Source organism: Alosa sapidissima, chromosome 17 (assembly GCF_018492685.1).
Source record: "Alosa sapidissima isolate fAloSap1 chromosome 17, fAloSap1.pri, whole genome shotgun sequence".
In the NCBI taxonomy this organism is placed as follows: domain Eukaryota; kingdom Metazoa; phylum Chordata; class Actinopteri; order Clupeiformes; family Clupeidae; genus Alosa; species Alosa sapidissima.
In genome coordinates this window covers 15,734,270-15,749,269 of record NC_055973.1, presented here as the reverse complement: position 1 = coordinate 15,749,269, position 15,000 = coordinate 15,734,270, and the positions used below count along the sequence as shown (strand labels likewise).

Below are 15,000 nucleotides of genomic sequence, written 5' to 3'. Positions count from 1 at the left end.
TTTATTTGAGCTCTGTTGGACCACTTCATTTTAAGCATGGTAAGCAAAGTTTATCCATTAAACCTAGTTTAAAGATAATCAGGGCACTGCCATGTTTAATTGCGTACATGATTTTTAAATTTAATCTTATTACAGATTCCTTTTTGAATCAGTACCTCCTTGAAAATTCCTCATCATAAAACTCCATAGGGTTGAGATTTGGAGATCTTATTTTCTTTTGTGGGACTCGATATCGATCTAATATATGCAGCCATTTCAGAAATGTAAACCACTACCTCAGCAGCAGGTTTAAAATGAATCCCTAACTGAAATTTAAATAATCTGTTTAAAGCAGTTGAACAGGATTAAAATAAATCCAGGTTCATGTGAACATTTAAACCTAGATTAAAAGGATGGTTTAATTGTAAACCTGACCTCCTTTATCCTACCTTTATAATAGGTTTAACGTTTGGTGCAACTGGATTAATGGATAACCCTTGATTTAATCCAGGTTAAAACTTAATCCTTGTTGGTGCAACCCACCCTTGGGCTTCCTTAGGAACTGAAGGCTCTTTAACGTGCATGACATGACAGCACAAACTCTTGCTAAGAGTTTAGCTAATTTACGCTCAAAGGGGTCTAAACCATAGACATAATATACATAATATATGTATATTATGTCTATGGTCTAAACGACCTAGTGCTGATGGAGCAGTCATATTGTTTTCCAGGTTGGATCATAAAGGACCATCTGTCAATTAGGGGCATTATTGGTGTGTCTATGGTAAATAAAAAGGCCATGAATAACCTTTTCAGTGTATTTTGGGACCCTCGTCTGACAGGACAGTGAAGACTAACAGGAAGCAAGTGGGAGGGAGAGGAAAGGATGTCATCAGGAAATGAATCGTAGCCTACCTGGGTCCTGATGGGCACTTAGACCTGTATGTAGTCAGGATGCTGCGGGATGCGCTTAGGTGGGGATCCCATTAGCCAGCGGCAAGCGGCAGGTTTCCTATTGTTCTCTATAGTTCAGCAGCGGAATGGTGGCAACGCTGGCGTAACGTTAGCGTTGAACAAGCTGAGCGTTGAACTTGGTTCAACGTTCAAAGCGCGACGCGAGCATATTCAATTGTCAGTTAAGGCAAACCGCTTGTGTTACCATAGGAACTTCTTATGATCTGAGCATTGTGTTACGCTTGCTGCTGGCTAATGTGATCCCCGCCTTATATCTTATGAAGGCTGGGTTCTCTGTGCTGGACCCTCAGAGATGGTAGCAGCTGGTGGTGAACAGCAGTTACTCCTCAGCAAGAGACAGATCCGGGCCTTGTGGCTCCCAGAGAAGCTGCTGGACGGTGCTGACTGAAGATCCAGTTACCACAGACATGAGTGTCTAATCTAGGACGGGGGAAACTGGATCATCTGTCAATATACTGTAAACGGTCGCAGACACTTTTTGAGCCCTTGAATTGCTGGTTTGTAATGTCCGAGTAAAACATTACTTTTCTATTACACTCATGTCCGCTTCCCAGCGTCCTCTTTATCCCACTAATTGTTTGGCACTGCTTCTGCTCTTAACACCTTGGAGATATCGACACTGCTCCAAGTCTGACACATCCATCCTGATCAGCACAATGCTTTTATAAACATTTTGAAAACAGAGGGTTCGATATTTGACATGGTCTTGTATTACTGTTCTCTTTTTCTCAGGATTTGATAGATGACTTACAGTATGTTGAAGGTTATAATGGCTTAAGCTGGGCAGACGCGCAGTTCATTTTTTTCAGTTGCATATCCCATGGCAGCTCGGACTCCTGTAGGCCTACGTTTAACTGCTTACACTTCAAGACAGCGGACAACATTTTTTGACACGCCAGAAATTCGGACTGACTTGAATTGGGCGTTGTGAGCCTGCTCAACTATACAACTAACCGGACAGGAATTTGGCCAAACGTTTGTCAGATCCGGCTGATTTGGTGCTAAAATCATGTCAGAATTGCACAGTCCCTTGCCTAACTGAAAAATGCAGAAACGCTGTGAATGCAGGAAGGAAAGAAATTGTACATGAATGACTTTGTTACTATTACAGATTAAAGATTTAGCCTGAAAAGAAAATAATTGCACAGTCCCTGCTTGGCATTAGGTACAGTAATGTAAAAGTTTGAATACTGGTATTATGTATTTTAACACTCTTTTATCTCTCTCTCCTCTTCTGGACACCACAGTGTGCTGGTGTTGATTAGGCCACAGGCTTAGCACCCTGCTCCGGAGGCCTGTGTCCCACCCTGGGGGGCTTTCAGCGTTAATATCGCTCTGATTCCATATCGCGAGGCCATGTAACATCAGACGCTGGTGGTTAGGACCCTTTGCACTTCTCAAACACGCACTAACCAACACCAGCTGAGAAGAGACAGAGAGAAAGGATTAGAGGGCGGGAGAAAGAGAGCTAGATCAAAAAAAGTCAAAGTTTTTCAGATTTACTTCGTGGAAAGAGGCACTCTGCCCAGTTGAAAAAAAGGGCATTTGGCCCTGGTTCTCTGTTGCCTCCATTCAAACCCAAATTAATGCTATTATATAATGAACAGCCCTCGCAGTCCTCCAAGAACAAACTGTTTGTCACTCTCCATCTTCCAGTCAGGATGTATCAGCTTGACAGAGAGCAGTAAACAGCTCGACTGCCAGAGTGTGTATTAGAAGTACGTTCCACAGATGATGCATCTAAGAACAGGAGTCTGCGCAACAGATTTGGTTCTGAGCTTGGCGAGACCCATAGTTAGATGCCCTCTGGCTATCTGGCAAGATAGTATGGCAGTTTTATTCTGCTAAAAATTGCTGTGTTCAGCACCACCAAACAAGTCCAACTCCTTCCCATAGAAACATGGAGAATTGTAGACCATCCGTTCTCTCTTGTCTGCTTGTAATATGAACTGATTTTCTCTGGATGTCTGGCTGCTTTGTGGAGGTCATCCGCAGCAGGGGTTATGCACAGCTGACCTGAACAAATGTAGCATGTTCCACTGAAGGACAGGAATTTATGAGGTGAGTCTGCCCCTCGCCATGTCTGGTCACTCTGAGTCGCCCTCTCTCTCTCTCTGGTCCAGTGATCTCCATGTTGTACTATTTATGTTATTTATTCCTATATTATCTATTGATGTAGAGTGATTCTTAAATTTAGTTCCTTCAAAGTTGATTCTCTATTGAGAAATCCATAAAATAAAATAAAAGTCTTGGGTCTTAAAAGTTAAAGTAATTCTCAGAAGGAGAGGCTCTCACATCCTGGCTGACATGCCGCATTCGTGAGCTGCACAGGCTCTCCACTGCTAGCCACACTGCTCGCATGAGAGCACCATTTACAGGTCAAAAGCCCACCGTTAGCACACAGATATACTGCTGCTCCGCTGGTTCTCAATGGCTTGTTAGTGGTTTGAGTTGAAAACCCCTTCGAGAGGCTGGAAGTGAGAAAAAAAAAGAGAGAGAGAGTCATAGAATGGAAGGCATGAAATATTTACTGTGTATAAACACAGAGTTTTGTGTTTTCTTAATGCCTGTTCTGTCTGCACATGAATGCCATGTTCCATTTATCACCCACTCAAACACACATGCGCCACTACTCTCCTGGGTCTTCGTCTGCAGCCGAACGTTATTCTGAGAAAATTAGAGGCTTGTTCTCCACAAATCAGTCAAGGTAGCCATTACATTAAATCATTAAACACAAGCAGACGAGCACCCACTCAGCACACACATAAAAGGCACAGGCACTGCAAACTGTCCACAATACATTTTTCCACTCCACAAACGATGCAGTAGACTACTTGCCTAGTATTGCTTGGGACATTAACTGTATGCTATAAAGGTAAAGCTGAAAGCTCTAAAGATGATGGTCAACATGTACAATGTATGAGCATGTTGCATTACATGTATAAGGATGTGTGGGTGTATGTTTGTGTGTGTGTGACAAAGGGAGAGAGTTAAAAAGTGTGTGTGCGTAAAAGTGAATGATGTGTGTCTGTGCAGTGTGAGAGTGTTGAATAATGCTCAGAGATGTATGTGTGTGTGTGTCGTGTGTTCAGATTTCATGTGGTGAGGGATGAGCGTGTGTTTCTCGGCAGAGGACAGCAGCACAGCCGTGAAGCTGGAACCACAGTAGACATGTCACTCATCTCCTTCTGCTTGCTGTGTGGGGAGTGTTTGCAAGACTTGGCCAGACAACAAACACACACACATACAGCACGAGTACACACACACATGCAAACAGACACATACATTCACACAGAGACTGGAATGATTATTTGCGCACACACATACACACATACTGAAATACGCACACACACACATACTGAAATATGCACACACACACACACATGTTCACACAGAGACGGGATCTGGGTGATTGTTTTGTGAAATGAAAGTGGAGGGATCCCGCAACCCTGGAGGCGGTCCGGCTGAAGGATTTCATAAGGGAGCTAATGAGCAGTAAAAACGCCGTCCAGACATCAGAAGTGGCTTCGCCCGCTCCCAGGCAGCCTTTCACACACACACACACACACACACACACACAGAAGAGTACTGTGTTGAAGACATCACACACACACACACATATACACATGCATGCACACAAACACAAACTTCTGCAATAGGCTATGTCAACTTGTGCTCTCCCTGGTTCCATATGTTTGCTGATACTCTTGTATCTAAGCCTCTCGCTAAACCCCAACATTCTCTTGGGTAGCCGAGCCGTTGCTCCTCATTATTTAGTCTCACTGGATACCCATATTAGGTTTCTCATTCCTGCAGAGTCAAGCACCCTCAAAAAGTAATATTCTCTCTCTATCCCCTTTCTCCTTTTCTCTTTTTTCTGAAGTGGTTTCATTGTCGCAATACTTGACATTTGATTTCATAAAGTACATGGAGCGAGTCTGTGGCAAGAGAGCTGCTGTGGCCTCCAGTAGCAATAGATGCCCTTGAATGGCAGGTGTGAAATACATAATTTCAGTCTGTGTGTGTGTATGAGAGTGTTTGGATGTGAGTGTTTGTATGTGTGTGTCTGGATTTTGTTTGGTTGAAACAGGTTTATAGACTAATCAGACGTTGAGGCCACCTGTTGAGCTTGCCCAATAAAAGTGTCAGTTCCAATCCACCCAGTGATGATCTGCCTGTAGCCTGTAAAGACGTGCTATTTTGTGTTTTTTAAAAGATGAAATGCAGAAGTCTAGACAGAAAGGCTTTTGCTCTCGTAGGCTACTGTGCGTGTTGACGGGCCAGTGACAGATGCCAATGATGTCTTCTATCGTGTTTTATGAAAGATGTGTGGGGCTCTTTGATTGGGTCTTCTGGTCCTCATTATGATGTCATCATCGGGCTTGATTAATGGATATGTATGCTCCTACTGTTGGGCAGATGGAAGGCCCACAGGCACACACTTTCATAAAGACAGCCATTCAAATAGTTGCACACACACACACACACATTTCAGAATAGTATAGATCATATAGGACAGCATGTTTACAAGGTATGAGTATATGTTTACATACTACACACACGCAGCACAGATCTTCAAAGTTCCACAATATGGTGTCTACGATGACGTAATTCCATATCTGTGGATACACAAAAGGTATAAACAAAGGAGATGACAGCATACAGGATATGTGCACACACACACACGTACATCTGTGAGCCAGAAGTTGACCAAGCGTGTTCTTCGCTCTACCTCATTTGGGTTGCGAACCTGTGAAGGCCCGGTGGCTCCAGACCAAGAGTGATTTTATCCCTCGATTCTCCTCTGCACTTCAGCACAGGAGGGATGACCGGAGAGGGGGCGAGAGAGGGAGGAGGTAACTGCATTACAAAGCAGATGACCAGGCTTCAAGTTTTTGTGCATATACACCTCACTGTTGGTAGTTATCTTTGTCTAGAAGTGAAATTATGCTGATATGTGCCCGTCACTTTATGACTTACTGGTGTGCTTGCTGTAACTATGTTTTATTTTGACAAATATGTCAATGTTACATGGGTGTGTGCATCCAATGTTATAAGGACATGTGTGTGTGTCATTTCCCTCTCTCTTATGGAAATGGCCGCATCGACAACTTGGGATCTTTGCACATATGATGAAATGAAAGGACTAATTCACTTTTAAGAGTTTTCCTTCAATAGTGCAAAATATTGTAAAGAAATGGAAAGTGGAAAGAAGACACTACATCCAATTTTCCAACGCTAATGGTCACAAAATCCTTGTTGACTGCTTGTTGTTTACTGCATGTAAAAAGCATGACATAATCATTTGCACCCTAACAACGGTAATGTAGAGGCTTCTTGGTTGGTCAGCAATAGTTGCAACAAACCAAACTGGTCTTTTTCTGGCCTTGGACACAGAGCTGTTAAGGAGAAGCATGTGTGGCTTCATATGGCATTGAAGACAAACGACAAAATAGGCCACCTCTGTGTGTCAGTAGACTACCATAATTAAAAGCTCTTCTCGGATAAGGTTCTCCTGTTGCTCTTGATATATATTTTATTCCAGGCATAATTCTTATGATCATAAATAGCTGTGGGGTGTGCACACAGATCACAGGCCAGAATGGGCCACTCCAAATACAGAAACCCATATTAGTCACTCACATCCCCGAGGAAGTAGCCCACGCAGAGTGATAACACTGTGCCAACAGCGCCAGGCGCCCGGGGCCAAGGATGCAGGCAGGGGCCAAGGATGCAGGCAGGGGCCAAAGACGCTTGCGGGGCCAAACATCGGCCACCCAACCCAACCCAACCGAAGCGATCAGACCCGGCTCAGCTCAGAGACCGGCCCAGCAGCTGCTTCAGACAGCCGTGCATATTTTTAGAATGTTTTTTTTTATTCCACTCCTTAGAAAAACAGAGTGAATGGGAGCACTGCCCTGAACACATATTATTTGCTGAGAGCGTCTCTGTGGCAGAACTGAAGGCCACTAATGACACCAGCCCCTGCTCAGTGAAATAGCTTCCAGTGTGTGTGTGTGTCTACATATGGAAAGTAAAAAGTGTGTAGTAGCCTTTCTCTCTCCCTCTCTGATTTGTGCCCCAAATGTTTAAGGTAATATGAAAAGCAATTTAATCACAGAATCCAATAGGTGTAATTGCTTGTCCTCTAGTGGAGTGCTCATATTTTCCAGGGGACCAATGATTTGAGTTCATTTGTCTGTGGCTTTTGTAACGCGGCCTTGCAGTGTAGATCTCGGTGAGTAGAAAAATACACACACACACACATGCTGGTTAACCCACATGGGACCCAGAACTGGTGTGAAAACGTCACTTTAAATAAGAGGGCCATTAGAGCTGCCACTGAAATGAATTTGGGCTTTTAATGAGATGAGGTGTAGACATAATCGTAATTTCTTGCAATTGTTAGCCTTTGACCCTGTGTGTGTGTGTGTGTGTGAGAAAAGCAATGTTTTTTTCTCTCTTCCATTTTCTCTTACATTACTGTAGCAAGCCAATATAATTTGTTGTTAATAGCTGAGGCTGCCAAAAGCAGTCAACACACACACAACCACACATGAAAATTCCCAGATCCTGTGTGTGTATATGTGTGTTTATGTGAGACATCTTGTGTTGTCATCAGACTCTGGTTTTCTTGCGTCTGTATCTGGTAAAGTGGTATTTTATTTATCACATAAACAGCAAATTGTCATTTTATGCAGTGGACATAAAACAACAAACCCAGATCTGTTCCCTGCTCCCACTGCTCAAACTGACAGAGAGAGAGAAAGAGAGAGGGAGACAGAGAGAGAGAAATACTAAGGAATAAAAATGTGAGGCCTATTTGTGTACCCTCCAGCCACTGTACATTCAATCAGCTCAGACTCATCAGCAATCAAGAGAATTAAACAATAAGTGTTCCTCTGCCAACCCAAATGTGCAGGTAATGATGATGGTACTACATGTTGGTCAATCTGGCTAGGGTTAGTATATATATTACACCTCAAAAATAGACATAAAACCAACATGGGTTTCTGTGTGTTTCACAGTCTCTCTCTCTCTCTTTATCTCTCCCTGTGTGTGTGTGTGTGTGTGTGGCATTTGACAGGAGCCAGAAAAAAAGTGTGTGGTGGTGAGAGCTTGTCTGAACGGTTAGTAAAGGGCTCACAAGACATAAAAGACATATTACCCTTGAGAGGTTGACAAGATAAGGTAACAAAGAACAGTGCAAGGCTTTTTTCTCGATGAAAGCTACAGCTACTGTGTGTGTGTGAGAGAGAGAGAGAGAGAGAGAGAAATACAGAGAGAAAAAGAGAGAGAGAGTGCTGATTGAAGTAGAACAGATGTAGAGGTCTCTTCTGAGTGCTCAACTCTTCAGTGAGCCCCTCTTCTCCTTGAGCCGCTGCGCTAGCCGTCCAAAGCACTTCTCGATGCTCATAAATTTCCTAACAGCACAGACTCTCAGACACACACACACACACACACAAACATTCCAACCACATAGCGAGACAGGGGAACTAAACCATACAGATATATAGGTATACATCAGTCTAGTTCTCACACACATTTATATTGTAGGCTACAATGCTACGCTGGTACAGAAAATGAAGGGAAGCTGAATGAACATGAGCTGTCTGCACTAAATGTTTACTGTCGTGTTAATTGTGTGAGAAAAGAACAATTTTAAATACCCCCAAAGCTGATATCTGCATTTGATTTATCCAGGGAAAACTTGGCATCCTATCTTGAAAGAAAAAAAAAGTTCATGTGGAATAAAATCGAATGACTCATGCAGCGTCCGGGAGCGTTGGTTCATTAAATAGGCAAAAATAAACACAAATAAAAACAAACACGTTCATTACACAGGGTTTAAAAGTTACAGATGGGCCCGTTCTGCAAAGTCATGCGCCTTGCAATCACTACCCTGGATAAAGCCGAGAGTAGACCGACAAGCGGTGTAATTTGGGTAAATGAGAGGGTAGGACACCAGAAGCTTATCAATGCTCTGTTTCTCCGCACGCTATAGTGTTCCAGATTAAACATTGCGCTCGCGTTCGATGTAATTAATTGGATTTAAATTGGTTCATAGTGGTGTTTTCACTCTACGGGAATAGAATTTAATTTCACCCTTGGTGGACGACTTGGGGTAAAAATCTAGCATGGGGCAGAACCGGTTGTGCTGTTGATGGGTTTAGCGTTCCGCTTGCAAAGGTCAAGTCAATAAATGCTAGTCTGGTCCCATTTCCGTTCTATTTCAGAGAACATACATGTAAAAGGGAATTATGTAGATTTGCAGTCTAACATCAACTGCACATTGCACAAAAATGGCCACTTCTGTGAAGGTGGCATATGCATCCAATGAAAGCGTCCAATGAGATGCAGACTAATAGGCTAAAACTGACAAGAAGGGAAACGCATAGGCTATTAACACGAGTGAATGTAGGTCTACCCAAATATTCGGGTAGTCTGTTATCAGATTTGTTATAATAATGTGTTTGGGTTATTGCTTTTCAATGCAGAAATATAATTCGATAATGAGAGCTTCATGAAAGTTCTGCACTGATGTAGGCTATTCTACCTGTCTCATTTTGCCACCTGTCAGTTTCATGGAGAGTAGAATCATGCACCCCCTGCACGCAGACTTGAACAAAAACGATCGAATCCGACTTTGTGCAAACATATCAACTTATCAACATGCTGCCTTGGGCACATGGGAACGATCCAGACGGAAGGCTGCTGCGCGCGCCGTCTCCCAGTAGCCTCCCCCGGGCACGCCGCGGAACCGGCATACTGCATTCACCCTATGTTCGCAAACTGAGCCACTGTGCTAGGAAACATGAGAAGGGTGTTGTATTCACGTTCCGGGGCCCTGCTCGCCTGGGCCGTTGAATAAAGCTGCGAGGCGAGCGTGATGCGTGCGGTTTGCGCTCCAGAGTTGAGGACGGGAATATGTAAACGGGGAATGGGCCATTGGCAACGGGACTGCTCACTACAGTCACGCAGGACGGGTGCTTGACAGGTAACATGGAGCCATTTATTTCTAATGCAGTTACGTGTTGATTCTTTACGTCAGATGAAGAGATAGTGTCCGCTTCCATTTTTACAAAATGTTGGTAAGACGCTGAATTTGGTGTTGCGATTTGATGGCTGTTCAGTTCTGAACCCCTAACTGGAATTACGCCTGCTGTAAACGATACTGTTCGGGTAGTCTACTTGACGGGTGGCCGGTCAAGTGGCAGTGTTTTTGTACGTCTGTTAAATTGGTTTAAAATATAGTTTTTGATGGTGAGGACCAAATTAAATATGTACTTCATCAAACACGAAGCGTTTCTAAATATTCGTGTAACAAGGTGGATAGGCGACCGCTTCGGTCATTTGAACTTCTACGGTAGAACCTGACTGCATGTATTTTTGGTAACTGCCAAATCCAAATCACTAAAGCAGTCATATGGAAAGAAACTCAGGATATTACTTCATTCTCCTCTTCATCCTTTTACGCAATTCCAGTTGTTTGCTGTTGTTGTGATTTAAGCTACTTATACTGCTGCCTATAGTTGGTCACATTTTAGTAACCACTGCAGTTACCCAGGAGGATTCGGTACTGATTAAATGAACCTTGGCCCGTGAATAACCTACAACACATGTGTATAAAAGCTGTCCCACTAGATGGTCGCTGCGTCAGTATGTTGTTTTGATACAAGACTCGCGCTGTTTATTTTATGAATCTGTCATCCCAATGATAATAAACTCCTCGATCCGCTCCTCCGAGTGATGAGCTCACGACTGTCCGTCAGTGGCCCCGCTGTGTACGCGTGATTAAAGGGCATGTCTGTGTGATTATTCTAAAAACATACACAAACATCTTGTCCTCTGTTCGCTTTCACAGGAGAGACAAGGAAGCCGGACAGTCTGCAGCGGCTTCAGAGAGCGGAGCGGCCACGCGCCCCATAGCCCTTTGATTCCCCCACGCAAGACGGAGCGCGTGAGGAATACGGCACCAAAGATGAACACGATTGTGTTCAACAAACTTAGCAATCAGGTTCTGTTCGAGGAGAAAGCCAAGGAGGTGGAGAGGAGCAGCAGGAATTATTTGGAAGTGATCGATGGACAGCACGCAGATCTTCTCTCGGGCAACCCCGCAATCAAAGACAGCTCAGCCATCCGCCACCGGCGCGCGGGGTACGTGTTTTATGACGTCTTTATTAAATCCAGAAGTCGTACGTGGGATGGCATGTGAAATGGGTGAAAATGCTACTGGACTGAAAATGACTCGCAGAACTGTGGATTGGTGGAAAGCGAATGCTTGTTTTGGGTAGGCTAGTCATTTTAGAGGCTTAACACGCAATAAACTTCAAGCAACGTAATTACAGCTAATCGCAAAATATAGAAACACCGACAAATATAGCTTCTCCTACAAAGTGTGACCCAAACTAAACTCCAACGGAAAAGTATGCTTTATTTTTCAAAAGACTCATTATGGATAATGTAGCGCGACACATCTGTCGGAATTAATTATGTAAGCGTCAATTTCACTCTGACAGGCTAGTCTGCATTATTTTATTGTTTCTTTTTCCCCCAAAACGTCGGTGTAATTTCGCCCTCTGTTCTCAATAAATACGGTATGTTCCTCCACATTTATGTTCGTGAACTGAGGTTTGAGCATATGGTTTGAGTTTAAATGCAAGTAGCCTATATTTTTTCGGCCAATAGTTGTAATGTGACCTTAATTTTTAAAAAAGAGGAATCACAGGAAATTAATATTTACCACTCAATTTGGACATTTTAATGTTGATGTTTTTAGATAGACTAATCTTCAAGATTATAATCTAGGTTCTGCGTGTTCGGTAGCGTGTTTCAAACTGCTCCCGGTCTGTTTCCAATAAATAAGCATGTCCTTTAACTTGATGTGTGGTCCAGTCAATCACGGATATTTTTGTAAAGACTGGGCAGAAAAGGATTCATATCCCCCGCGTTCCCCAACCCTTCGTCCCTCGCGAGCAGCACCTCGGGCTGTTTACGGTTAGCACGCATTTTATTTGCTGACAGCACAGTAGTGCCTTATGCGGGCGTCTACATCAGTCCAGTGCGCTGGTGACTGGTACTGTTGAAACACGAGTCTGCTCGTGCAAACATCCTCCGCTCTGGGGCGCGTCTGCGCGCGGGTTATTGAAGCGCTCCGGGTGTCGGGAAAGTGAGACAGAGGCATAACACACTGACCCTCGCAGGCTAATGAAGAATATTAATGTAAATAACGAGGTGTGCGTCGCCCAAACTTCGAACAGGGAGCAGAAATGTTCTGTAGGTTGTCTACACAGATATGGGTTACAAGGAAAATATTTGCCGAACACGAGCCTCGGGCGGGCTCGGCGTTTTGCATGGGAAACACATTACATGTGCAGAGAGCTCTCCGTGGAAGATAAGAGCGCACTATCACGGCTCCACACTGACCCCTGCAGGGACAAGTACATGAGATTGCTCTCAGAGGCAAGACCTATACCATGATTCAGAGCAAGCAGGATGCATATGGACAATATTGTGTGTGTGTGTGTGTGTGTTTTTGAAAAAAAAAAAAAAAGCTTTCTGTAGGCATACAGAGGATTCGTGTCAGCCTCTGAAGAGGCCTTTAACCTGACCCAATAAGAGGGCCTGCGCCGCAGACGGGGGAGAGAGCTCGTTTGAGAGTCCTCAAGGCGTGGGTGTGAAATTGAATGTTGTTATTTGTTTAATTGCGCCCTTTTCGTGCTTTGCGGTGGGAAGGAAAACACGTAGGTTGTTAAAACGCCTCTGTTCGAGTTCTCCTCGGGTCTCGAGCTCAATTACAGCGCAGTTAGGCAGCGGAATTACACTTCTCAGTCCGTTTCACGACTCATGAACCCGACCATTCTCAAGCAGCTGAGGTGGCTGTTTGTTCACACGTATCCATGCCTCAGATCCATCTACAACAACTCTCCCCTCTCTCGTAGCCGATACAAAGACATAGTTTGTTCTTCACTAATGCGGTAATTTCTTCATTCATAGTTTGAAGCAAAAAACGCTCACGCTTTTAATTATTAACTACACACATTTTAATAGTAAGGTAATCATATTTTAAAGAAACCCTCTCTTCTATCTATTCTATCTCTTCTAAATATAATTTTTGACAAGGCCATGTTTGTGTATGTTGAGTTCAGCCTGCTTTTTACACTAAAATGCCTAAATTTAGGTTAAAATTGGAGGGGGCATGTGGTTTGACAGATTCTATAGATTCCAGGTCCCATTGATGCTCTACATTATGTGAATTAACATGTTGATTCAGGAAATGTAATCATACCACTGAGCAGGACAAAACTGCCTCACTGATGAAAGGTGTCTAGCAACCAGCTGGTCACGCTACTTTAAATGAAAATACATTTTGGCATGTTTTGTTGTTATGTCTCCATGGATATTCAATATTTTATTAAATATTTTTCAATGTGCAGGGCGTCGTCGATTTGTGCAATATTCATTAAGTCTTCACCAAAACGAAGGGAAAAATAGGCTATGGGATGAAAATATGAAACTCTTTATGGTTAACACACTGTAAAAATAGCCTTTGGTATTTAACAGTTATATAAACAATTTATTTGTCACATTCCAACTCTGTAATAATAATTTCTTAAGGCGGATTGTATTGTAAGCCCACTTCAGGTCATAAATAATGCTGCAATGCAATGTCAGTTGCATGCATGGTGATGCTTTCTCTATCTCCTGCCTACAGGTCCCGTCAGAACGGCGGAAAGGTCCGACACAAGCGGCAAGCACTGCAGGATATGGCCCGACCTCTGAAACAGTGGCTGTACAAACACAGGGACAACCCGTACCCCACCAAAACAGAGAAAATCCTCCTGGCCCTGGGCTCACAGATGACTCTGGTCCAGGTAATGACACCTACACACAGCGCTGCCTCTCAAGAATGTGTGTGTCTTCCATGGTGTCCTTGTCCAGTTTCTCCAAATGGTATAAGGCACCATATTTCAAATGATGGTTCTCCCTGTGTGGTTAAAATGGTTGTGGGACTGGAGAAAAGCGATCATTTGTCTGCGTGCATTTATACTGTTGCTGCAGGCCTCTGTAAACAAAACAGTTAACAGGACGAACATAGGCCCTTCAGCATTGGACTGTTTGTCGCAGAGTAGTTTGAGAGTTAATTAGTAGCCATGATTGTTGTGCTCAACGCTAGTGATTGCATGTTTGGAGTGGAGTCTTTTAAGTGGTTTGGGCTGGTTGCTGGGGTGAGGCTGCTGACACCAGAGGCTGTGAGGAGGCAAGTGCCACCGTTTGACATGTTAGTCAGCGTATGCATTGTGCGGGCCAACCAGGAGCTATCCCAGGGTTTTTAGATGGAGTGAGAGTCTGTCTGAGATGATGAACGTGTGTGTAACGGTGATCTGTGAGGATACACTGATGCATGATTTATCGTTGGCCAGCTAGCTTGCACCTACAGAGAGGAATCAGACTGCACAGAAACTATTCTGTATTTCTCTCTCTCTCGCTCTCTCTTGGCTTTAGTGTGTTTTTGTACATGTGTGTGTGTGTGTGTGTGTGTGTGTGAGAGAGAGAGAAACAGAAAGAGAGAGAATTTGAGAAATAATAGGAGAGAGAAAGTGTGTGTGTGTGTGTGTGTGTGTGTGTGTGTGTGTGTGTGTGTGTGTGTGTGTTTCTGCAAGAGACAGAGGGAGAGGGCAGTGTGTGCTGCAAGACTCAGAATGACACTGCTCAGCCTAGTCTGCTTTTCATATTCTCCCTAATGATTCTATGTTTTTTTCCCTTTGAGCAAAAACACACGAGAGAAGAATGAAATCATGATGAGGACGCGCGCGCACACACACACACACACACACACACACACACACACACACACACACACACACACACACACACACACACACTCTCTCTCTCTCTCTCTCACACACACACACACACACACACACACACACACACACACACACACACACACACATGCACATGCAGACTTGAGCTGCTGGACATGTGGTCATGCATGGTCTCTTCTCTTTCTGTAACATGACTGTTGGCAGACAGAATAAGAGA

General features: G+C 43.7%; 1 protein-coding gene across 4 annotated transcripts in view; it reads left to right on the top strand.

Annotated features, from left to right (window-relative positions):
- Window positions 1–9,863: 9,863 nt before the first annotated feature.
- Window positions 9,864–15,000, top strand: part of mkxa (mohawk homeobox a) — a 32,065-nt gene continuing 26,928 nt past the window's right edge. For 3 of the 4 annotated variants that reach the window (XM_042068459.1, XM_042068460.1, XM_042068462.1), the window contains exons 1-3: window positions 9,864–9,952; window positions 10,820–11,112; window positions 13,670–13,829. In XM_042068459.1, the coding sequence (XP_041924393.1) occupies window positions 10,937–11,112; window positions 13,670–13,829 (336 nt within the window). In that variant the 5' untranslated portion in view covers window positions 9,864–9,952; window positions 10,820–10,936. Of the gene's footprint in view, window positions 9,953–10,819; window positions 11,113–11,141; window positions 11,246–13,669; window positions 13,830–15,000 lie in introns of those variants that run through there. The other variant, XM_042068461.1, reaches the window with a different exon arrangement.